The 26,987-nt window shown below is 49.1% G+C and overlaps 1 protein-coding gene across 3 annotated transcripts in view; it reads left to right on the forward strand.

The window, feature by feature from the left end:
• LETM1 (leucine zipper and EF-hand containing transmembrane protein 1) overlaps window positions 1-26,987 on the forward strand; it is a 140,186-nt gene that overhangs the window by 64,154 nt on the left and 49,045 nt on the right. For all 3 annotated transcript variants that reach the window (XM_063924802.1, XM_063924806.1, XM_063924809.1), the window contains 2 exons: window positions 22,872-23,075; window positions 23,878-23,997. In XM_063924802.1, coding sequence (XP_063780872.1) covers window positions 22,872-23,075; window positions 23,878-23,997 — 324 coding nt within the window. The remainder of the gene's footprint in view (window positions 1-22,871; window positions 23,076-23,877; window positions 23,998-26,987) is intronic.

Raw genomic sequence — 26,987 nt, forward strand, 5'->3', positions numbered from 1 at the left:
TAAATCTCCTTTTTGGGGTAAATTCTTGGATTCAGCCTATCGTTTCACAGGAGTTAGTGACATCACTGTGGGCTGTACTTTGATTCAGCCTATCATTTCACAGGAGTTGGGGACATCATTGTGGCTTGTATTTGGATTCAGCCTGTGGTTTTTTCTAGGAGTTGGTGACATCACTGTGGGCTACACTTGGATTCAGCCTATCAGTTATTTTAAGCTGAGTACACACTAGGTGAAATGTCGTCTGATCCCACGGATCGGACCAACACATTGTGCACATCGTCCAGTGTGTACCCACTTATGCGCGCAGCCACATGCCGCCATTGGGGTCGTTACATCTGCTGTACTGTACTACACTGCAGATGTGACGACATGGCGGGTGACTGCTTGCGTCTGTATGTGGCCTTCCTACCTCTATGTCTGTCTGTTTTTACCCAGTTTTGTTCTATTACTGTTGTCCTAATTGTAAAGCGCAACGGAATATGCTGCGCTATATAAGAAACTGTTAATAAATAAAATAAATAAATAAATATGTGTCCATTGAATGATATGTCGCGCAATATATTGTTTAGTGTGTATGGCCGACTGGCATATCGTGCCGTCGGCCTCAATCCAGGATCGTCTACTGTGTACCCAGCATAAGAGTTACTGACATCCGTGTCCTGTGCATAAGCATTAGTTGTGTCCACAATATGGCAGCCTTCAGTGTGAGTGGTGCTCTGTAACTTATAAATAGTAGGTAGGTTGCAGTGTTGCTGCTGTTTCATGAGATTTATAGAATTACAAAAGTCTTAAATCTCTGTGTAAATAGAAAGTTAAGATGCATTTTAAATGTCCTGTAGTAGAAAAGTGCTATTAAAGCTGAGAAATAATTGTATCAGGCACACAGAAATAATAAACCCTTCCTGGCAAGGACTAGATCAGTAGATAGTTGTCTCCTGCTTTGTAGTTACATGGTCTGCATACCAGAGGTCACTGCTAAACTTCTTATGGGAATAACAAGGCGGGGAGATAAGAGCCAGTGACCTCTCCACTATCTAACTCTCTCTCCTCAAAGTACTTTGGCCTCAAGATTGTAAATGATTTCCTTGCAATTGAGTGGTGATCGAAACAATTCAATTAGTCTCTAAAGAACACTGCTGAAACCATTCCCATTGCATATGCTGTTAAATTGCTCCATATAGCTAGACCTCTTGTAACATTTCTGTGTATACGTAAAAGTTCCCATGGGTTTGCAGGAAATAATATGTTTGATGTTATATGTAACTTGTTATCTGCCATACATGAAACCATTGAGGTATATATAGGATAACTGTAATCTGCAGCCGCCATACCATAGCCAGTATGTGCATCACCACATAGTTCACCCTCAGTGATCTGCAGCTGCCATACCATAGCCAGTATGTGCATCACCACATAGTTCACCCTCAGTGATCTGCAGCTGCCATACCATAGCCAGCAGTATGTGCATAACGCCATAGAGCACCCTCAGTGATCTGCAGCCGCCATACCATAGCCTGCATGTGCATCACTCCATAGTGCACCCTCAGTGATCTGCAGCCGCCATACCATAGCCAGCAGTATGTGCATAACGCCATAGTGCACCCTCAGTGATCTGCAGCCGCCATATCATAGCCTGCATGTGCATCACCCCATAGTATACCCTCAGTGATCTGCAGCCACCATACCATAGCCAGCATGTGCATCACTCCATAGTGCACCCTCAGTGATCTGCAGCTGCCATACCATAGCCTGCATGTGCATCACCCCATAGTGCACCCTCAGTGATCTGCAGCTGCCATACGATAGCCAGTATGTGCATCACCACATAGTTCACCCTCAGTGATCTGCAGCTGCCATACCATAGCCAGCAGTATGTGCATAACGCCATAGTGCACCCTCAGTGATCTGCAGCCGCCATATCATAGCCTGCATGTGCATCACCCCATAGTATACCCTCAGTGATCTGCAGCCACCATACCATAGCCAGCATGTGCATCACTCCATAGTGCACCCTCAGTGATCTGCAGCTGCCATACCATAGCCAGCAGTATGTGCATAACGCCATAGAGCACCCTCAGTGATCTGCACTCCATGGTGCACCCTCAGTGATCTGCAGCCGGCGGTGCGGCTGGTGCGGCACTCCATGCGTCGTTTATATCAGAGGCAGTAGAGCAGGGATGGAGAACCTTCGGCCCTCCAGCTGTTGTTGAACTACACATACCAGCATGCCTGGCTACAGTTTTGCTATTTGGACATAGCCAGTATGTTCATCACTCCATAGTACACCCTCAGTGATCTGCAGCCGCCATACCATAGCCAGTATGTGCATCACCCCATAGTATATCCTCAGTGATCTGCAGCCGCCATACCATAGCCAGTATGTGCATCACTCCATAGTACACCCTCAGTGATCTGCAGCTGCCATACCATAGCCAGTATGTTCATCACTCCATAGTGCACCCTCAGTGATCTGCAGCTGCCATACCATAGCCAGCAGTATGTACATCACTCCATAGTGCACCCTCAGTGATCTGCAGACGCCATACCGTAGCCAGTATGTGCATCACTCCATAGTACACCCTCTGTGATCTGCAACCGCCATACCATAGCCTGCATGTGCATCACCCCATAGTGCACCCTCAGTGATCTGCAGCCGCCATACCATAGCCTGCATGTGCATCACCCCATAGTGCACTCTGTGATCTGCAGCCGCCATATCATAGCCAGTATGTTCATCACTCCATAGTACACCCTCTGTGATCTGCAGCCGCCATACCATAGCCAGCAGTATGTGCATCACTCCATAGTGCACCCTCAGTGATCTGCAGCTGCCATACCATAGCCAGTGTGTGCATCACTCCATAGTACATCCTCTGTGATCTGCAGCCGCCATACCATAGCCTGCATGTGCATCACCCCATAGTGCACCCTCAGTGATCTGCAGCTGCCATACCATAGCCAGTTTGTGCATCACTCCATAGTACACCCTCAGTGATCTGCAGACGCCATATCATATCCAGTATGTGCATCACTCCATAGTACACCCTCAGTGATCTGCAGCTGCCATACCATAGCCAGTGTGTGCATCACTCCATAGTACATCCTCTGTGATCTGCAGCCGCCATACCATAGCCTGCATGTGCATCACCCCATAGTGCACCCTCAGTGATCTGCAGCTGCCATACCATAGCCAGTTTGTGCATCACTCCATAGTACACCCTCAGTGATCTGCAGACGCCATATCATATCTAGTATGTGCATCACTCCATAGTACACCCTCAGTGATCTGCAGCTGCCATACCATAGCCAGTGTGTGCATCACTCCATAGTACATCCTCTGTGATCTGCAGCCGCCATACCATAGCCTGCATGTGCATCACCCCATAGTGCACCCTCAGTGATCTGCAGCTGCCATACCATAGCCAGTATGTGCATCACTCCATAGTACACCCTCAGTGATCTGCAGCCGCCATACCATAGCCTGCATGTGCATCACCCCATAGTGCACCCTCAGTGATCTGCAGCTGCCATACCATAGCCAGTATGTGCATCACTCCATAGTACACCCTCAGTGATCTGCAGCCGCCATACCATAGCCAGTATGTTCATCACTCCATAGTGCACCCTCAGTGATCTGCAGCTGCCATACCATAGCCAGCAGTATGTGCATAACGCCATAGTGCACCCTCAGTGATCTGCAGCCGCCATACCATAGCCTGCATGTGCATCACCCCATAGTATACCCTCAGTGATCTGCAGCCACCATACCCAGCATGTGCATCACCCCAGAGTGCACCCTCAGTGATCTGCAGCTGCCATACCATAGCCAGCATGTGCATCACTCCATAGTGCACCCTCAGTGATCTGCAGCTGCTATACCATAGCCTGCATGTGCATCACCCCATAGTGCACCCTCAGTGATCTGCAGCTGCCATACGATAGCCAGTATGTGCATCACCACATAGTTCACCCTCAGTGATCTGCAGCTGCCATACCATAGCCAGCAGTATGTGCATAACGCCATAGAGCACCCTCAGTGATCTGCAGCCGCCATACCATAGCCTGCATGTGCATCACTCCATAGTGCACCCTCAGTGATCTGCAGCCGGCGGTGCGGCTGGTGCGGCACTCCATGCGTCGTTTATATCAGAGGCAGTAGAGCAGGGATGGAGAACCTTCGGCCCTCCAGCTGTTGTTGAACTACACATACCAGCATGCCTGGCTACAGTTTTGCTATTTGGACATAGCCAGTATGTTCATCACTCCATAGTACACCCTCAGTGATCTGCAGCCGCCATACCATAGCCAGTATGTGCATCACCCCATAGTATATCCTCAGTGATCTGCAGCCGCCATACCATAGCCAGTATGTGCATCACTCCATAGTACACCCTCAGTGATCTGCAGCTGCCATACCATAGCCAGTATGTTCATCACTCCATAGTACACCCTCAGTGATCTGCAGCTGCCATACCATAGCCAGTATGTTCATCACTCCATAGTACACCCTCTGTGATCTGCAGCTGCCATACCATAGCCAGTATGTGCATCACTCCATAGTACACCCTCAGTGATCTGCAGCCGCCATACCATAGCCAGCAGTATGTACATCACTCCATAGTGCACCCTCAGTGATCTGCAGACGCCATACCGTAGCCTGCATGTGCATCACCCCATAGTGCACCCTCAGTCATCTGCAGCCGCCATACCATAGCCTGCATGTGCATCACCCCATAGTGCACTCTCAGTGATCTGCAGCCGCCATATCATAGCCAGTATGTTCATCACTCCATAGTACACCCTCTGTGATCTGCAGCCGCCATACCATAGCCAGCAGTATGTGCATCACTCCATAGTGCACCCTCAGTGATCTGCAGCTGCCATACCATAGCCAGTATGTGCATCACTCCATAGTACACCCTCAGTGATCTGCAGACGCCATATCATATCCAGTATGTGCATCACTCCATAGTACACCCTCAGTGATCTGCAGCTGCCATACCATAGCCAGTATGTGCATCACACCATAGTACACCCTCAGTGATCTGCAGCTGCCATACCATAGCCAGTATGTGCATCACTCCATAGTACACCCTCAGTGATCTGCAGCCGCCATACCATAGCCAGTATGTTCATCACACCATAGTACACCCTCAGTGATCTGCAGCTGCCATACCATAGCCTGCATGTGCATCACCCCATAGTACACCCTCAGTGATCTGCAGCCGCCATATCATATCCAGTATGTGCCTCACCCCATAGTGCACCCTCAGTGATCTGCAGCCGCCATATCTTATCCAGTGTGTGCATCACTCCATAGTACATCCTCTGTGATCTGCAGCCGCCATACCATAGCCAGTATGTGCATCACTCCATAGTACACCCTCAGTGATCTGCAGCCGCCATATCATATCCAGTGTGTGCATCACTCCATAGTGCACCCTCAATGATCTGCAGATGCCATACCATAGCCAGTATGTGCATCACTCCATAGTGCACCCTCAGTGATCTGCAGCTGCCATACCATAGCCAGTATGTTCATCACACCATAGGACATCCTCTGTGATCTGCAGCCACCACACAATGTGTACTATAGAAAAAGAACAACTGCACTGGTTATTTCTCTGACGTCCTAGTGGATGCTGGGAACTCCGTAAGGACCATGGGGAATAGCGGCTCCGCAGGAGACTGGGCACAAAAAGTAAAAGCTTTAGACTAGCTGGTGTGCACTGGCTCCTCCCCCTATGACCCTCCTCCAAGCCTCAGTTAGATTTTTGTGCCCGAATGAGAAGGGTGCAAGCTAGGTGGCTCTCCTGAGCTGCTTAGAAGTAAAAGTTTAAATAGGTTTTTTATTTTCAGTGAGTCCTGCTGGCAACAGGCTCACTGCATCGTGGGACTAAGGGGAGAAGAAGCGAACTCACCTGACTGCAGAGTGGATTGGGCTTCTTGGCTACTGGACATTAGCTCCAGAGGGACGATCACAGGTTCAGCCTGGATGAGTCCCGGAGCCGCGCCGCCGGCCCCCTTACAGAGCCAGAAGAGCGAAGAGGTCCGGAGAAAGCGGCGGCAGAAGACGTTCCTGTCTTCAAATAAGGTAGCGCACAGCACTGCAGCTGTGCGCCATTGCTCTCAGCACACTTCACACTCCGGTCACTGAGGGTGCAGGGCGCTGGGGGGGAGCGCCCTGAGACGCAATAAAATCGATATAAAAACCTTATATGGCTAAAAAAATGCATCACATATAGCTCCTGGGCTATATGGATGCATTTATCCCCTGCCAGTTTCCTGAAAAAAGCGGGAGAAAAGGCCGCCGTGAAGGGGGCGGAGCCTTTCTCCTCAGCACACAAGCGCCATTTTCTTTCACAGCTCCGCTGGAAGGACGGCTCCCTGACTCTCCCCTGCAGTCCTGCACTACAGAAACAGGGTAAAACAGAGAGGGGGGCACTATTGGCAGCTAATATATAAATACAGCAGCTATAACAGGGAGTAACACTTATATAAGGTTATCCCTGTATATATATATAGCGCTCTGGTGTGTGCTGGCAAACTCTCCCTCTGTCTCCCCAAACGGCTAGTGGGGTCCTGTCCTCTGTCAGAGCATTCCCTGTGTGTGTGCTGGGTGTCGGTACGATTGTGTCGACATGTATGAGGAGGAAAATGATGTGGAAGCAGAGCAATTGCCTGTGTTAGTGATGTCACCCCCTAGGGAGTCGACACCTGACTGGATGGTAGTAATTAAAGAATTACGTGACAATGTCAGCACTTTGCAAAAAACTGTTGACGACATGAGACAGCCGACAAATCAATTAGTGCCTGTTCAGGCGTCTCAGACACCGTCAGGGGCGCTAAAACGCCCGTTACCTCAGATGGTCGACACAGACCCTGACACGGATACTGAATCCAGTGTCGACGGTGACGAGACAAACGTAATGTCCAGTAGGGCCACACGTTACATGATCACGGCAATGAAAGAGGCATTGAACATTTCTGACACTACAAGTACCACAAAAAAGGGTATTATGTGGGGTGTGAAAAAACTACCAGTGGTTTTTCCTGAGTCAGATGAATTAAATGAGGTGTGTGATAAAGCGTGGGTTTCCCCCGATAAAAAACTGCTGATTTCTAATAAATTATTGGCACTATACCCTTTCCCGCCAGAGGTTAGGGCACGTTGGGAAACACCCCCTAGGGTAGATAAGGCGCTCACATGCTTATCAAAACAAGTGGCGTTACCGTCTCCTGATACGGCCGCTCTCAAGGAACCAGCTGATAGAAGGCTGGAAAATATCTTAAAAGGTATATACACACATACCGGTGTTATACTGCGACCAGCAATCGCCTCAGCCTGGATGTGCAGCGCTGGAGTGGCTTGGTCGGATTCCCTGACTGAAAATATTGATACCCTGGATAGGGACAGTATATTATTAACTATAGAGCATTTAAAGGATGCATTACTATATATGCGAGATGCACAGAGGGATATTTGCACCCTGGCATCTAGAGTAAGTGCGATGTCCATTTCTGCCAGAAGAACGTTATGGACGCGACAGTGGTCAGGTGATGCGGATTCCAAACGGCATATGGAAGTATTGCCGTATAAAGGGGAGGAGTTATTTGGGGTCGGTCTATCGGACCTGGTGGCCACGGCAACGGCTGGAAAATCCACCTTTTTACCCCAGGTCACCTCTCAGCAGAAAAAGACACCGTCTTTTCAAACCCAGTCCTTTCGTCCCTATAAGGGCAAGAGGGAAAAAGGCCGCTCATTCCTGCCTCGGGGCAGAGGAAGGGGAAAAAGACTGCACCATGCAGCCTCTTCCCAAGAGCAGAAGCCCTCCCCCGCTTCTGCCAAGTCCTCAGCATGACGCTGGGGCTCTGCAAGCAGACTCGGGCACGGTGGGGGGCCGTCTCAAGAATTTCAGCGCGCAGTGGGCTCACTCGCAAGTGGACCCCTGGATCCCGCAGGTAGTATCACAGGGGTACAAATTGGAATTCGAGACGTCTCCCCCTCGCCGGTTCCTGAAGTCTGCTCTACCAACGTCTCCCTCCGACAGGGAGGTAGTATTGGAAGCTATTCACAAGCTGTATTCCCAGCAGGTGATAATCAAGGTACCCCTCCTACAACAGGGACAGGGGTATTATTCCACCCTGTTTGTGGTACCGAAGCCGGACGGCTCGGTGAGACCAATTTTAAATCTAAAATCTTTGAACACTTACATAAAAAGGTTCAAATTCAAGATGGAGTTACTCAGAGCAGTGATAGCGAACCTGGAAGAAGGGGACTATATGGTATCTCTAGACATCAAGGATGCTTATCTCCATGTCCCAATTTACCCTTCTCACCAAGGGTACCTCAGGTTTGTGATACAAAACTGTCATTATCAGTTTCAGACGCTGCCGTTTGGATTGTCCACGGCACCACGGGTCTTTACCAAGGTAATGGCCGAAATGATGATTCTTCTTCGAAGAAAAGGCGTATTAATTATCCCTTACTTGGACGATCTCCTGATAAGGGCAAGGTCCAGGGAACAGTTAGAGGTCGGAGTAGCACTATCTCAGGTAGTGCTACGTCAGCACGGGTGGATTCTAAATATCCCAAAATCACAGCTGATTCCAACAATACGTCTACTGTTCCTAGGGATGATTCTGGACACAGTCCAGAAAAAGGTGTTTCTCCCGGAGGAGAAGGCCAGGGAGTTATCCGAGTTAGTCAGGAACCTCCTAAAACCAGGACAAGTGTCAGTGCATCAGTGCACGAGAGTCCTGGGAAAAATGGTGTCTTTTTACGAAGCTATTCCATTCGGAAGATTCCATGCAAGAACTTTTCAGTGGGATCTGCTGGACAAATGGTCCGGATCGCATCTTCAGATGCATCAGCGGATAACCCTATCTCCAAGGACAAGGGTATCTCTCCTGTGGTGGTTACAGAAGGCTCATCTTCTCGAGGGCCGCAAATTCGGCATTCAGGATTGGATGCTGGTAACCACGGATGCCAGCCTGAGAGGCTGGGGAGCAGTCACACAGGGAAGAAATTTCCAGGGCTTGTGGTCAAGCATGGAAACGTCTCTTCACATAAATATCCTAGAGCTAAGGGCCATTTACAATGCCCTAAGTCAAGCAAGGCTCTGCTTCAGGGTAAACCGGTATTGATCCAGTCGGACAACATCACGGCTGTCGCCCACGTAAACAGACAGGGCGGCACAAGAAGCAAGAGGGCAATGGCAGAAGCTGCAAGGATTCTCCGCTGGGCGGAAAATCATGTGATAGCACTGTCAGCAGTGTTCATTCCGGGGGTGGACAACTGGGAAGCAGACTTCCTCAGCAGACACGACCTCCACCCGGGGGAGTGGGGACTTCATCCAGAAGTCTTCCAAGTGATTGTAAACCGTTGGGAAAAACCAAAGGTGGACATGATGGCGTCCCGTCTCAACAAGAAACTGGACAGATATTGCGCCAGGTCAAGGGACCCTCAGGCAATAGCGGTGGACGCTCTGGTAACTCCGTGGGTGTTCCAGTCGGTATATGTGTTCCCTCCTCTTCCTCTCATACCAAAAGTACTGAGAATCATAAGAAGGAGAGGAGTAAGAACGATACTCGTGGCTCCGGATTGGCCAAGAAGAACTTGGTACCCGGAACTGCAAGAGATGCTCACGGAGGACCCGTGGCCTCTACCTCTCAGGAAGGACCTGCTCCAGCAGGGACCTTGTCTGTTCCAAGACTTACCGCGGCTGCGTTTGACGGCATGGCAGTTGAACGCCGGATCCTGAAGGAAAAAGGCATTCCAGATGAAGTCATCCCTACCCTGATCAAGGCCAGGAAGGATGTAACTGCAAAACATTATCATCGCATTTGGCGAAAATATGTTGCATGGTGTGAGGCCAAGAAGGCCCCTACGGAGGAATTTCAACTGGGTCGTTTCCTACATTTCCTGCAAGCAGGATTGTCTATGGGCCTAAAATTAGGATCCATTAAGGTTCAAATTTCGGCCCTGTCGATCTTCTTCCAGAAAGAATTGGCTTCATTGCCTGAAGTTCAGACGTTTGTCAAAGGGGTACTGCATATACAGCCTCCTTTTGTGCCCCCAGTGGCACCTTGGGATCTCAATGTAGTTTTAGGGTTCCTAAAATCACATTGGTTTGAACCACTTGCCACAGTGGATTTGAAATATCTCACATGGAAAGTGGTAATGCTGTTGGCTCTGGCTTCAGCCAGGCGCGTATCAGAATTGGCGGCTTTATCCTATAAAAGCCCTTACCTGATATTTCATTCGGATAGGGCGGAATTGAGGACTCGTCCTCAATTTCTCCCTAAGGTGGTTTCAGCGTTTCACATGAATCAACCTATTGTGGTACCTGTGGCTACTAGGGACTTGGAGGACTCCAAGTTGCTGGACGTAGTCAGGGCCCTGAAAATATATGTTTCCAGGACGGCTGGAGTCAGAAAATCTGACTCGCTGTTTATACTGTATGCACCCAACAAGCTGGGTGCTCCTGCTTCTAAGCAGACGATTGCTCGTTGGATTTGTAGTACAATTCAACTTGCACATTCTGTGGCAGGCCTGCCACAGCCAAAATCTGTAAAAGCCCATTCCACAAGGAAGGTGGGCTCATCTTGGGCGGCTGCCCGAGGGGTCTCGGCTTTACAACTTTGCCGAGCAGCTACTTGGTCAGGGGCAAACACGTTTGCTAAGTTCTACAAATTTGATACCCTGGCTGAGGAGGACCTGGAGTTCTCTCATTCGGTGCTGCAGAGTCATCCGCACTCTCCCGCCCGTTTGGGAGCTTTGGTATAATCCTCATGGTCCTTACGGAGTTCCCAGCATCCACTAGGACGTCAGAGAAAATAAGAATTTACTTACCGATAATTCTATTTCTCATAGTCCGTAGTGGATGCTGGGCGCCCATCCCAAGTGCGGATTGTCTGCAATACTTGTATATAGTTACAAACAAATCGGGTTGTTTATTGTTGGAAGCCATCTTTTCAGAGGCTCCTACGGTTATCATACTGTTAACTGGGTTCAGATCACGAGTTGTACGGTGTGATTGGTGTGGCTGGTATGAGTCTTACCCGGGATTCAAGATCCTTCCTTATTATGTACGCTCGTCCGGGCACAGTATCTTAACTGAGGCTTGGAGGAGGGTCATAGGGGGAGGAGCCAGTGCACACTAGCTAGTCTAAAGCTTTTACTTTTTGTGCCCAGTCTCCTGCGGAGCCGCTATTCCCCATGGTCCTTACGGAGTTCCCAGCATCCACTACGGACTATGAGAAATAGAATTATCGGTAAGTAAATTCTTATTTTTGACTCATTTCAGTTTTATTTAATTTGAATATGAAGATCTCTCTCTCTCTCTCTCTCTCTCTCTCTCTCTCTCTCTCTCTCTCTCTCTCTCTCTCTCTCTCTCTCTCTCTCTCTCCGGGTGGTTCGGCACTCCATGCGTCGTTTATATCAGAGGCAGTAGAGCAGAGATTGAGAACCTTCGGCCCTCCAGCTGTTGTTGAACTACACATACCAGCATGTCTGGCTACAGTTTCGCTATTTGGACATGCTAAAACTGTTGAAGGGCATGTTGGGATTTGTAGTTCAACAACAGCTGGAGGGCCAAAGGTTCCCCATCCCTGCAGTAGAGGATCATATGCAAGACTACGTTTCATTGCCCTTTAATTTGGCATTTATATTTCTTTAGCATCCATAAGGGATTTTGGGGAATCTAGTACGATGGGGTATATACGGAGTCCAAAGGAGCCAGTGCACTTAAAATTTCTTCAGCTGGGTGTGCTGGCTCCTCCCCTCTATGCCCCCTCCCACAGGCAGTTTAGAAAAAAGTGCCCTCAGGAGAGGATGCACACTCTGAGCTCCAGAGAATTTTCTTCAATTTCTTTTTCTCTGACGTCCTAAGTGGATGCTTGGACTCCGTAAGGACCATGGGGAATAGCTGCTCCGCAGGAGACTGGGCACAACTAAAGAAAGCTTTAGGACTACCTGGTGTGCACTGGCTCCTCCCACTATGACCCTCCTCCAGACCTCAGTTAGAATCTTGTGCCCGGCTGAGCTGGATGCACACTAGGGGCTCTCCTGAGCTCCTAGAAAGAAAGTATATTTTAGGTTTTTTATTTTACAGTGAGATCTGCTGGCAACAGACTCACTGCAGCGAGGGACTAAGGGGAGAAGAAGCGAACCTACCTAACTGGTGGTAGCTTGGGCTTCGTAGGCTACTGGACACCATTAGCTCCAGAGGGATCGACCACAGGACCCGACCTCGATGTTCGGTCCCGGAGCCGTGCCGCCGGCCCCCTTACAGAGCCAGAAGCAAGAAGTGTTCCGGAAAATCAGCGGCAGAAGACTTCTGTCTTCAACAAGGTAGCACACAGCACTGCAGCTGTGCGCCATTGCTCCTCATGCACACCTCACACTCCGGTCACTGATGGGTGCAGGGCACTGGGGGGGGGGGCGCCCTGAGGGCAATATAATACACCTTGGCTGGCAAATCATCACAATATATAGTCCCAGGGCTATATATGTGATAAATTACCCCTGCCAGAATCCATGAAAAAAGCGGGAGAAAAGTCCGCCGAAAAAGGGGCGGGGCTATCTCCCTCAGCACACTGGCGCCATTTTTTCTTCACAGTGCAGCTGGGAGACAGCTCCCCAGGCTCTCCCCTGTAGTTTTCAGGCTCAAAGGGTTAAAAAGAGAGGGAGGGCACTTAATTTAGGCGCAAATATGTGTATACAAGCAGCTATTGGGGGAAAAATCACTCAGTTATAGTGTTAATCCCTGCATTATATAGCGCTCTGGTGTGTGCTGGCATACTCTCTCTCTGTCTCCCCAAAGGACTTTGTGGGGTCCTGTCCTCAGTCAGAGCATTCCCTGTGTGTGTGCGGTGTGTCGGTACGGCTGTGTCGACATGTTGGATGAGGAAGGTTACGTGGAGGCGGAGCAGAGGCCGACAAATGGGATGTCGCCCCCTGTGGGGCCGACACCAGAGTGGATGGATAGGTGGAAGATATTAACCGACAATGTCAACTCCTTAAAAGGCTGGATGACGTAACAGCTGTGGGACAGCCGGCTTCTCAGCCCGCGCTTGCCCAGGCGTCTCAAAGGCCATCAGGGGCTCAAAAAACGCCCGTTACCTCAGATGGCAGACACAGATGTCGGCACGGAGTCTGACTCCAGTGTCGACGAGGTTAAGGCATATACACAATCCACTAGGAACATCCGTTGCATGATCTCGGCAATGAAAAATGTGTTACACATTTCTGACATGAACCCAAGTACCACATAAAAGGGGTTTTATGTTTGGGGAGAAAAAGCAGCCAGTGTTTTGTTCCCCCATCAGATGAGTGAATGAAGTGTGTAAAGAGCGTGGGTTCCCCCGATAAGAAAATGGTAATTTCTAAAAAGTTACTGCTGGCGTACCCTTTCCCGCCAGAGGATAGGTCACGTTGGGAGATATCCCCTAGGGTGGATAAGGCGCTCACACGTTTGTCAAAAAAGGTGGCACTGCCGTCTTGGGATACGGCCACTTTGAAGGAGCCTGCTGATAAAAAGCAGGAGACTATCCTGAAGTCTGTATATACATACTCAGACCTGCATTTGCCTCAGCATAAATAGTGCTGCTGCAGCGTGGTCTGATACCCTGTCAGATAATATTAATACCCTAGACAGGGATAATATTTTGCTAACATAGAGCATATTAAAGACGTTGTCTTATATATGAAGGATGCACAGAGGGATATTTGCCGGCTGGCATCCAGAATTAATGCAATGTCCATTCTGCCAGGAGGGTATTAGAGACCCGGCAGTGGACAGGTGATGCTGCCTTTAAAAGGCACATGGAGATTCTGCCTTATAAGGGTGAGGAATTGTTTGGGGATGGTCTCTGGGACCTCGTATCCACAGCAACAGCTGGGAAGAAAATTTTTTACCTCCGGTTTCCTCACAGCCTAAGAAAGCACCGTATTTTAAGGTACAGTCCTTTCGGCTTCAGAAAAGCAAGCGGGTCAAAGGCGCTTCCTTTCTGCACAGAGACAAGGGAAGAAGGAAAAAGCTGCACCAGACAGCCAGTTCCCAGGATCAAAAATCTTCCCCCGTTTCCTCTGAGCCCACCGCATGACGCTGGGGCTCCACGGGTGGAGACAGGTGCGGTGGGGGCGTGTCTCGGGAACTTCAGGGACCAGTGGGCTTGCCCACAGGTGGATCCCTAGGTTCTGCAAGTAGTATCACAGGGATACAGGCTGGAGTTCGAGGCGACTCCCCCTCGCCGTTACCTCACATCAGCCTTGCCTGCTGCCCTCGGAGAAAGGGAGGTAGTACTGGCGGCAATTCACAAGCTGTACTTCCAGCAGGTGAAATCAAGGTACCCCTCCTTCAATAAGGCCGGGGTTACTATTCCACAATGTTGTGGTACCGAAACCAGACGGTTCGGTGAGACCCATTCTAAAATTGAAATCCTTGAACACTTATATACGAAGGTTCAAGTTCAAAATGGAATCGCTCAGGGCAATTATTGCAAGCCTGGAGAATTTCATGGTATCACTGGACATCAAGGATGCTTACCTGCATGTCCCTATTTACCCTCTTCACCAGGAGTACCTCAAAATTGTGGTACAGGATGGTCATTACCAATTCCAGACGTTGCCGTTGGTCTGTCCCCGGCACCGAGGGTATTTACCAAGGTAATGGCCGAAATAATTATCCCGTGCTTGGACGATCTCCTTATAAAGGCGAGGTCCAGGGAGCAGTTGTTCGTCGGAGTAGCACTATCTCGGGAAGTGCTACAACAGCACGGCTGGATTCTGAATAGTCCAAAGTCGCAGCTGGTTCCTACGACGCGTCTACTGTTCCTGGGTATGGTTCTGGACACAGAACAGGATAAAAAAGGTTTTCTCCCGGAGGAGAAGTCCTAGGAGTTGTCTCTAGACAGAGACCTCCTAATACAAATACAGGTGTCGGTGCATCAATGCACGCGAGCCCTGGGAAAGATGGTAGCTTCTTACGAAGAAATTCCATTCGCCAGGTCCCATGCAAGGATCTTCCAGTGGGATCTGTTGGACAAGTGGTCCGGGTCGCATCTTCAGATGCATCGGCGGATAACCCTGTCTCCAAGGGCCAGGGTGTCGCTGTTGTGGTGGCTGCAGAGTGCTCATCTTCTAGGGGGCCGCAGATTCGGCATACAGGACTTGGGTCCTGGTGACCACGATGCCAGCCTTCGAGGCTGGGGGGCAGTCACACAGGGAAGAAACTTCCAATGACTATGGAAAAGTCAGGAGACTTCCCTACACATAAATATTCTGGAACTAAGGGCCATTTACAATGTCCTAAGTCAGGCTAGACCCTGCTTTAACACCGGCCGGTGCTGATCTAGTCAGACAACATCACGGCGGTCGCTCATGTAAACCGACAGGGCGGCACAAGAAGCAGGATGGCGATGGCAGAAACCACAAGGATTCTCCGATGGGCGGAAAATCATGTGTTAGCACTGTCAGCAGTGTTCATTCCCGGAGTGGACAACTGGGAAGCAGACTTTCTCAGCAGACACGACCTCCACCCGGGAGAGTGGGGACTTCATCCAGAAGTCTTCCAAATGATTGTACACCGTTGGGAAAGGCCACAGGTGGACATGATGGCGTCCCGCCTCAACAAAAAGCTACAAAGATATTGCGCCAGGTCAAGGGACCCTCAGGCGATAGCTGTGGACGCTCTGGTAACACCATGGGTGTACCAGTCGGTGTATGTGTTCCCTTCTCTGCCTCTCTTACCCAGGGTAATAAGAATAATAAGAAGGAGAGGAGTAAGAACTATACTCATTGTTCTGGATTGGCCAAGAAGAGCTTGGTACCCAGAACTCCAAGAAATGATCTCAGAGGACCCATGGCCTCTGCCGCTCAGACAGGACCTGCTGCAGCAGGGGGCCTGTCTGTTCCAAGACGTACCGCGGCTGCGTTTGTCGGCATGGCGGTTGAACGCCGGATCCTGAAGGAAAAGGGCATTCCGGAGGAAGTTATCCCTACGCTAATTAAAGCTAGGAAAGAAGTGAACGCAAACCATTATCACCGCATATGGCGGAAATATGTTGCGTGCTGTGAGGCCAGGAAGGCCCCAAAGGAGGAATTTCAGCTAGGTCGATTTCTGCACTTCCTACAGTCAGGGTGACTATGGGCCTAAAATTGGGTTCCATTAAGGTCCAGATTTCGGCTCTATCGATTTTCTTCCAAAATAGAACTGGCTTCACTGCCTGAAGTTCAGACTTTTGTTAAGGGAGTGCTGCATAGTCAGCCCCCGTTTGTGCCTCCAGTGGCACCGTGGGATCTCAACGTGGTGTTGGATTTCCTGAAGTCGCATTGGGTTGAGCCACTTAAATCCGTGGAGCTACAATACCTCACGTGGAAAGTGGTCATGCTGTTGGCCTTGGCGTCGGCCAGGCGTGTATCAGAATTGGCGGCTTTGTCATGCAAAAGCCCTTATCTGATTTTTTTTATATGGATAAGGCGGAATTGAGGACTCGTTCCCAATTCTTTCCTAAGGTGGTATCAGTTTTTCATGTGAACCAACCTATTGTGGTGCCTGCGGCTACTTGGGACTTGGAGGATTCCAAGTTACTGGACGTAGTCAGGGCCCTGAAAAGTATGTTTCCAGGACGGCTGGAGTCAGGAAAACTGACTCGCTATTTATCCTGTATGCACCCAACAAGCTGGGTGCTCCTGCTTCTAAGCAGACTATTGCTCGCTGGATCTGTAGCACGATTCAGCTTGCACATTCTGCGGCTGGACTGCCGCATCCTAAATCAGTGAAAGCCCAATCCACGAGGAAAGTGGGCTCTTCTTGGGCGGCTGCCCGAGGTGTCTCGGCTCTACAACTTTGCCGAGCAGCTACTTGGTCGGGGTCAAACACATTTGCTAAATTCTACAAGTTTGACACCCTGGCTGAGGAGGACCTAGAGTTTGCCCATTCGGTGCTGCAGAGTCATCCGCACTCTCCCGCCCGTTTGGGAGCTTTGGTATAATCCCCATGGTCCTTACGGAGTCCCAGCATCCACTTAGGACGTCAGAGAAAATAAAATTTTACTCACCGGTAAATCTATTTCTCGTAGTCCGTAGTGGATGCTGGGCGCCCATCCCAAATGCGGATTGTCTGCAATACTTGTTTATAGTTATTGCCTAACTAAAGGGTTATTGTTGAGCCATCTGTTGAGAGGCTCAGTTATATTTCATACTGTTAACTGGGTATAGTATCACGAGTTATACGGTGTGGCTGGTATGAGTCTTACCCGGGATTCAAAATCCTTCCTTATTGTGTCAGCTATTCCGGGCACAGTATCCTAACTGAGGTCTGGAGGAGGGTCATAGTGGGAGGAGCCAGTGCACACCAGGTAGTCCTAAAGCTTTCTTTAGTTGTGCCCAGTCTCCTGCGGAGCCGCTATTCCCCATGGTCCTTATGGAGTCCCAGCATCCACTACGGACTACGAGAAATAGATTTACCGGTGAGTAAAAATTTTATTTTTTCTGTTATTTCGGTATGCTGTTTGGGCAGCAGCATACCTGCATCGTGGAAGTTGGGGAGGGGGTTCACTGGCCTTACGAGGTGCAGAGCCGCTTCCCTGCTGCAGAACCACTGTCCTGGGGGGTTGTTGTTCAGCGGGGCACTGCGCCTTGGCTGTCACAGCCGCAGTCCGCCGCACACCCCTAACGCTGCCTGAAGGTGACATCAGTGGGGAGTACACACCGGGGGCCCTGCTAGGGGGGTCCCCCGGTTCATGAGCGGCTGACCACGGGCGCGGCGTATGGGACCCTCCTGGGGGGGTCACGCTAACATCCCTTGTGTAGACTGGCACAAAACCGCTAGAACTAGCACTTCTGAAGTTTTTTTTAGCTCTAAGGAGACTTTGCCAGAAAAATATGTATCAGTAGCTCTGGCACCATTGGAGGGGGCGGAGCTACATCAGAGCGGGACCTGAGGCGTTTTGGCGCTTTCCTCTGCTTACTGCAGCCATTCTCAGCATACACAGCGCTTCCTGATCCTCAGCCATACCGGATATCTGGTACAGGGTGTAGCAAAGGGGGAGAGCCACTTGTGTACACTATCTGGGTCCTCCTTAGGATAGGAATTGTTAGTGTTTACTGTAATATAGTGAGCTGACAGCCTCACTGGGGCTGTACAGCTCAGGGTGTGCTGGTGTCCTTCTCTCTGTGTCTCCTCTCACATACAGTAGGGCAGGCTTGCAATATAAGTGTATGTCACAACAGATTCTCTCCATTATCTACTGATTCCGTTTCATGTGAACAATACAGCCAATCTGCACAAATCAGTGAAGGGGCTGGGGGAGAGGGTCCAGAGCCCCACTGGTTATGGTCTCTTAAAACTAGGATGTCAGATATGTGTTCCCAGCTCACTGCTAATGTGCAGAAGACTCCGCTACTACAACAAGCTGTTGCAGATTTAACTGCTAGGGAGATGCAGCACAGCCCCCCCTCTCATGCAGGTCCACAGAAGCGTGGATTACCTGCTCTACTATCTGATACAGATGATGATATACAGGAGGATGGGGATGACTTGGATCTCATTAGTGGGGATCCTGATTCTGCTCAGGGTATTGAACCCCTAATTCTGTCTATATGAGATGTGTTAAAGCTCCCTCTAGAGGACGCTGCGTCACAGCAGTCGTTTTTCTTTATTCAAAACAAGCCTAATGTCACTTTCCCTGATTCTGTAGCGTTAGATTACCTATTCAAGCTGGCCTGGAAAAATCCAGACAAAAAAATATCCAAGTTTCCCAAAAAAAATTGTGCACTTTCCCATTTGCTCCTGAAGGTAGAAAATTTTGTGAGAAACTCCCTGGGGTGGATGTGTCAGTCTCTCGCCTGTCCAAAAAGGTGGTGCTGCCTGTCCCGGTCTCCTTTACCATGAAGGATCCTGGGGATAGGAAGATATAGACTACCCTCAAATCTATTTGTGGCAGCAGGTGTCTCACAAAGGCCGGTCATTGCTGGTTGCTGGATGACGCATGCCATTCATTCCTGGGCCACCCAAATTCAGGGGGGCCTCTCGGGGGATATGCCCTTGGTCACTATGGTGACCCTCCTAAAACACATTCAGGAGACTACACGTGTCCTCTGTTATTCGCTCAAGGAGATGGGGAACATTAATGCTAGGACTTCTGCCATGGCAGTATCGGCGCGCAGGGCCTTGTGGTTGCGTCAGTGGATTGCGGACGCAGAATCCAAACGTAGTGTAGAATCCCTCCCCTTTTCTGGGAAATGGCTCTTTGGGGTTGAATTGGATACCTGGATTTCCAGAGTTAATATTGGGAAATTCACGTTTCTCCCCTCTGGGGCCCTGCCGGCAAGATGCGCCTATCCGGGGCCGTCTGTTCAGTCCTTTCGGTCTCTCAGATTTTGATCTAAGGCCAGTGGTACCTCCAGTGGGACTAGAGGGACCAGAGGTAAGTCCAGAAAACCTGCAAGCACCAGCTCTCGGTAACAGACCACCAGTTTTGCTTCCGCTAAGGCCTCCGCATGACTGTACCTACCCACCCCGAGGGGATCTCCAGGTGGGAGCTCGACTACGTCACTTTAGCCGCGTCTGGGAGTCTTCCGGCCAGGATACCTGGGTCAAAAATCTTGTTTCTCAAGGCTACAAGCTGGAGTTCGACAGTACTCCTCCCCAACAACTTTTCAAATCAAGCTACCAGCTTTGGAGGATTTGCAAGTTACGTTGCAACAGGCCATCCAAAAGTGGGTCCAGTTCCACGTCCTTGTTCCAGTACCAATACCACAACGCGGCACAGGGTTTTACTCCAACTTATTTGTGGTGTCGAAACCAGACTGTTCTGTAAGACCTATTTTGAATCTAAAATCCTTGAATCCTTATTTGAAGGTGTTCAAGATGGAATCCCTGCGAGCAGTGATTGCGGGCCTGGAAGAACAGGAATTCTTGGTCTCCTTGGATATCAAGGACACCTATCTCCATATTCCGATTTGGCTGCCTCATCAGGCGTACCTGCGTTTTGTCCTGCTGAACGATCACTTCCAATTCCAGGCACTGCCCTTCGGCCTGTCCAGAGCCCCGAGGGTATTCACGAAGGTGATGGCGAAGATGACGTTCCAACTCCGTGTGCAGGGGGTCAATGTTGTCCAGGGGGTCAATGTTGTTCCAGATCTTCTGATAAAAACAAGATCCAAGGAGCTTTTATTGCTCCATATCGACCGCACTATCCATCTTCTGTCAGAAAATGGGTGGATCCTCAACTTACAGAAGTCTCATCTGGAGCCAAATCAGAGGCTCCTGTTCCTGGGGATGTTGCTGGATACTGTGGCCCAGAAGGTGTTCCTGCCAGAAGACAAGGCGAGAACACTTCAGGATATGGTCCGCATGGTACTCCGACCTGCTCGAGTGTCCATCCATCTTTGCATACGGTTGTTGGGGAAGATGGTCGCCTCCTACGAGGCGATCCAATACGGCAGGTTCCATGGCAGAACTTTTCAGCTGGATCTCCTGAGCAAATGGTCCGGTTCACATCTTCAGATGCACCGCTTCATACAGCTGTCGCCTCAGGCCAGAATTTACCTCCTGTGGTGGCTGCAGTCATCCAATCTACTGGAGAGGGCTGGAGCTTTGGAATACAGGATTGGACCCTCCTCACGACAGATTCTAGTCTACGAGGATGGGGAGCTGTCACCCAAGGGGCGCAGTTCCAGGGCTGGTGGTCAGCCCACAAAAGCCTTCTTCTGATCAACATTCTGGAACTTCGGGCGAACTACAATGCTCTGCTTCAAGCCTCTCCTCTGCTCAAGGATCACGCAGTCCAGGCGCAGTCGGACAACGCCACAGCAGTGGCGTACATCAGTCGACAAGGATGGACAAAAAGCAGAGCCTGCATGCGAGAGGTGTCGAAGATACTCCTCTGGGCGGAAAGAAATGCAAGAGCAGTGTCCGCAATCTTCATTCCGAATGTGGACAACTGGGAAGCAGATTTCCTGAGTCGTCACGATCTCCACCCGGGGGAGTGGGGACTCCGCCAACAGGTGTTCCAGCAGTTCCTCAACCGGTGGGGCTGCCCGCAAATAAACATGATGGCTTCTTATCTCAACAAGAAGCTTCACTGGTATTGCTCACGAACCAGGGACCCTCAGGCGAGGGCAGTAGACGTACTGACGTCACCTTGGCCTTATCGGCTGGTCTGCCTGTTTCCTCCGATTCCGTTGCTTCCAAGGGTGCTCAAGCGCATCAGAAATCGGGGAGTCCAGGCAAGTTTCATTGCCCCGGATTGGCCTCGGAGGGTGTGGTACGCGGATCTTCTGGACATGTCCGTAGTAGACCCTTGGCCTCTACCACTGTGGAGAGAGCTTCTTCAACAAGGACCGTTCGTCTACCCGGACTTGCGGTGACTTCGTTTGACGGCATGGAGGTTGAGCGGGACATTTATTTATTTTATTACCAGTTATTTATATAGCGCGCACACATTCCGCAGCGCTTTACAGAGAATATTTGACCATTCACATCAGTCCCTGCCCCAGTGGAGCTTACAATCTATATTCCCTATCACATGGAACATCCTAGCTCACAAGGGCCTTTCTAAAAAGGTTATTGCTACCATGGTTTAGACAAGGAAACCTGTGACGTCATTGGATGCTGTGTGAGCCTTGAAAATCTATGTCAAGAGAACGGCTCGGATCAGAAAGACTGATTCTTTGTTCATGCTCTATGATGCACAGAAAAAGGATTGTCCTGCTTCAAAGTAGTCCATTGCTCGTTGGATTAGGCTTACTATTCAACAGGCCTATGTGTCGGCAGCCTTACCTGTTCCCAATTCTCTGAAGGTCCACTCTACAAGATCAGTGGGTTCTTCCTGGGCGGCTGCCTGTGGAGTCTCGGCCTTAAAACTATGCCAAGCTGCTACCTGGTCGGGGAAGAACACTTTTGTGAATTTCTACAAGTTTGATACTCTGGCCAAAGAGGATACCCAGTTTGGGCAGGTGGTGCTACAGCAGTCTCCGCATGTTCCCGCCCATTCTGGAAGCTTTGGTGCATCCCCATCATACTAGATTCCCCAATATCCCTTATGGATGCTAGAAAAAATAGGAATTGAATTACCTACCGGTAAATCCTTTTCTCGTATTCCATAAGGGATATTGGGCGCCCGCCTCAGTGCGTTGACTTTACTGCAGGTTCTTGTTCTATAGTTACCTGTTCAGCTGTTGCTGTTGTTGTTACCAGCCGTTGCTGGTTGTTGTGTGTTAGTGGTGTGCTAGTGTGCAGATCGCACCACTCTGTTATCCTATTTCCTTCTCTCATATGTTTCTCCTTCGGGCACATTTTTACCTATAACTGCCTGTGGGAGGGGGCATAGTGGGGAGGAGCCAGTACACCCAGTTGAAGAAATTTTAAGCGCACTGGCTCCTTTGGACCCTGTCTATACCCCATCGTACTAGATTCCCCAATATCCCTTATGGACTATGAGATAAATATAATTTATTGTGCGTTATTGACCCATGACACTTTATGATCTACTCACTGTAGAATCAATTAGTCATGGGTTACCACAGATAAATATCCTGTTGCAGACTCAGTACAGTAGTGGAACAATTAGGATGTATTACTAATTAAATGTTTTTACAAACCTATTTATGGTCTAATGTTCTGTTAAAGTGTGACTTGGTGATTGATTACAGATTTCCAGTCATGGATAATGTGGTTTGCACTTCATAGTGAATCCGCTACACAGCCAGGCCTGTCCTATGTAATCCTTTCTGGTGCTTACTGGTTATTTCTGGGTGTCATCCAGCAAGCCTAAAATGTGCCAGAGTGCGGAGTATTAAACCTTATTGTCCGGAGAATGCAAAAGTAATACATATATATCTGTACGTTTGTTACTAACAGATCCGTAACTCCGGGGAGAGGCCCAGCAACGAGGAGATTGTGCGGTTCTCCAAGCTGTTTGAAGATGAGCTGACCCTGGACAACCTGACCAGGCCACAACTGGTTGCTCTGTGTAAACTCCTGGAACTTCAATCGATTGGGACGAATAACTTCCTTCGGTTCCAGCTCACCATGAAGCTGAGGTCCATTAAGGCGGATGACAAAGTAAATAGTCTTTATGTATTTTACATTGTAGGTCTCTAGGGAGCCGCTGTTAAACCTGTAATAATGCAAGCATTTAGACATTGAAAAGCCAGTGGAACAGAGATCCATATTGCAGTGACATGCTTTATGCACAATGAAAGATGTCTTGTTACCAGATGTGGTGATGTATTTTGCTGTACAGTACGGTGCCTTGTACACTATGGTGTCTATTCAATTAGCTTCGGAATTTCCGCCAAGTTGGAAAAACGTCACTTTCCGAATTTTTTTTTAGGTCGAATTTGGTTTCGACCTATTCAAGTCCAGGGCCGTTTTTCCGACTTGTTGGAAAACACGTGGACTGGCTGATTAGCCACGGATCCACGTTTTTTTTACAAATTTGCGGACGTTTCCTTCAGGTTTTTGGCTCTTTTTCGACAATGCCGATTCGATTTAAAAAAAAAAGTTGAATCTGCATTGTTGAAACCGGGGGAAAACTTGTTGGAAATGCCTGCAAATTGAATAGTGAATATACCCCTGTGAAGTGAAAAACAAAAATTTGGGTCCCCTTGAACAGTGCATGCTGCGCTCACTCCCAGGGAAGCTTTCTCCAGTCTGTGCAGCGGAATCCAGCTCTAGTCTGCTTTGCCCTCCAAGTTTTACTGTCAGACTGCACAATGGTCGTTCCATTGCCATTACCTCTCCACTGCTGTATGGGCAGGAGGAAGATAACCTGCTGCGCTATTGTTGCCTGTGTTTGTATTTGACATCCCTCCTGCTTTGAGGTGCTGCTATGACCTTGCTGTGCTTTCTCTGTGTACGGCAGCTGATTTCGGATGAAGGAGTGGACACGTTGAATGTGAAAGAGCTGCAGGCGGCATGTCGCGCCAGGGGCATGAGAGCGCTCGGTGTCACAGAGGAGCGGCTAAGAGAGCAGCTGAAACAGGTCAGAAATGGTTTGTAAATGTTCTCTGGATCCATACCTTATACAGGTTGAGTATCCCATATCCAAATACAGGTTGAGTATCCCTTATCCAAAATGCTTGGGACTAGAGGTATTTTGGATATCGGATTTTTCCGTATTTTGGAATAATTGCATACCATAATGAGATGTCATGATGGTGGTACCTAAATCTAAGCACAGAATGCATTTATGTTTAATATACACCTTATACACACAGCCTGAAGGTCAGTTTAGCCAATATTTTTTATAACTTTTGGCATTAAACAAAGTGTGTGTATATTCCCACAATTCATTTATGTTTCATATACACCTTATACACACAGCCTGGGGGTCATTTAATACAATATTTTTAATAACTTTGTGTATTAAACAAAGTTTGTGTACATTGAGCCATCAAAAAACAAAGGTTTCACTATCTCACTTTCACTCAAAAAAGTCCGTATTTCGGAATATTCCGTATTTCGGAATATTTGGATATGGGATACTCAACCTGTATTCCGAAATACGGAATATTCCGAAATACGGACTTTTTTGAGTGAGAGTGAGATAGTGAAACCTTTGTTTTTTGATGGCTCAATGTACACAAACTTTGTTTAATACACAAAGTTATTAAAAATATTGTATTAAATGACCTTCAGGCTTTGTGTATAAGGTGTATATGAAACATAAATGAATTGTGTGAATGTACACACACTTTGTTTAATGCACAAAGTTATAAAAAATATTGGCTAAAATTACCTCCAGGCTGTGTGTATAAGGTGTATATGTAACATAAATGCATCCTGTGCTTAGCTTTAGGTCCCATCACCATGATAGCTCATTGTGGTATGCAATTATTCCAAAATACGGAAAAATCCGATATCCAAAATACCTCTGGTCCCAAGCATTTTGGATAAGGGAGACTCAACCTGTACCAGGGATGGAGAACCTCCGGCCCTCCAGCTGTTGTTGAACTACACATACCAGCATGCCTTGCTACAGTTTTGCTATTTGGCCATGCTAAAACTGTTGCAGGGCATGCTGGGATGTGTAGTTCAACAACAGCTGGAGGGCCGGAGGTTCCCCATCCCTGCCTTATACTGTCTCCCCAGCTGTCGGAGAACTTCTATACTTGTCTTCTAAATGAGGAATTGCCGCCTTCTACATTTTTCCTGTCACCAGTTGAAGCACTCCAAATCCGTCTATTGCATTCGCTTAACTGTATAACTATTTCTCTAACGTCCTAAGTGGATGCTGGGGACTCCGTAAGGACCATGGGGAATAGCGGCTCCGCAGGAGACTGGGCACAAAAGTAAAGCTTTAGAACTACCTGGTGTGCACTGGCTCCTCCCCCTATGACCCTCCTCCAAGCCTCAGTTAGATTTTTGTGCCCGAACGAGAAGGGTGCACACTAGGTGGCTCTCCTGAGCTGCTTAGTGAAAAGTTTAGTTTTAGGTTTTTTATTTTCAGTGAGACCTGCTGGCAACAGGCTCACTGCATCGAGGGACTAAGGGGAGAAGAAGCGAACTCACCTGCGTGCAGAGTGGATTGGGCTTCTTAGGCTACTGGACATTAGCTCCAGAGGGACGATCACAGGCCCAGCCATGGATGGGTCCCAGAGCCGCGCCGCCGGCCCCCTTACAGAGCCAGAAGACAGAAGAGGTCCGGAAAATCGGCGGCAGAAGACGTCCTGTCTTCAACAAGGTAGCGCACAGCACTGCAGCTGTGCGCCATTGCTCTCAGCACACTTCACACTCCGGTCACTGAGGGTGCAGGGCGCTGGGGGGGGGGCGCCCTGAGACGCAATAAAAACACCTTGGATGGCAAAAAATGCATCACATATAGCTCCTGGGCTATATGGATGAATTTAACCCCTGCCAGAATACATAGAAAAACGGGAGATAAGGCCGCCGATAAGGGGGAGGAGCCTATCTCCTCAGCACACTGGCGCCATTTTCCCTCACAGCTCCATTGGAGGGAAGCTCCCTGGCTCTCCCCTGCAGTCACTACACTACAGAAAGGGTTAAAAAAGAGAGGGGGGGCACTAATTACGCGCAGTATTAAAGATACAGCAGCTATAAGGGGAAAAACACTTTTATAAGGTTATCCCTGTATATATATAGCGCTCTGGTGTGTGCTGGCAAACTCTCCCTCTGTCTCCCCAAAGGGCTAGTGGGGTCCTGTCCTCTATCAGAGCATTCCCTGTGTGTGTGCTGTATGTCGGTACGTTTGTGTCGACATGTATGAGGAGAAAAATGATGTGGAGACGGAGCAGATTGCCTGTAATAGTGATGTCACCCCCTAGGGGGTCGACACCTGAGTGGATGAACTGTTGGAAGGAATTACGTAACAGTGTCAGCTCTGTATAAAAGACAGTGGTTGACATGAGACAGCCGGCTACTCAGCTTGTGCCTGTCCAGACGTCTCATAGGCCGTCAGGGGCTCTAAAGCGCCCGTTACCTCAGATGGCAGATATAGACGCCGACACGGATACTGACTCCAGTGTCGACGGTGAAGAGACAAATGTGACTTCCAGTAGGGCCACACGTTACATGATTGAGGCAATGAAAAATGTTTTACACATTTCTGATAATACGAGTACCACCAAAAAGGGGTATTATGTTCGGTGAGGAAAAACTACCTGTAGTTTTCCTGAATCTGAGAAATTAAATGAGGTGTGTGATGATGCGTGGTTTTCCCCCGATAACAACTGATAATTTCAAAAATGTTATTGGCATTATATCCTTTCCCGCCAGAGGTTGGGGTGCGTTGGGAAACACCCCCTAGGGTGGATAAAGCGCTCACACGCTTGTAAGAACAAGGGCTCTACCCTCTCCTGAGATGGCCGCCCTTAAGGATCCTGCTGATAGAAAGCAGGAGGGCATCCTAAAAGGTATTTACACACATACTGGTGTTATACTGCGACCAGCAATCGCCTCAGCCTGGATGTGCAGTGCTGGGTTGGCGTGGTCGGATTCCCTGACTGAAAATAT

The sequence above is a fragment of the Pseudophryne corroboree genome, chromosome 1 (assembly GCF_028390025.1).
Source record: "Pseudophryne corroboree isolate aPseCor3 chromosome 1, aPseCor3.hap2, whole genome shotgun sequence".
Lineage (NCBI taxonomy): Eukaryota > Metazoa > Chordata > Amphibia > Anura > Myobatrachidae > Pseudophryne > Pseudophryne corroboree.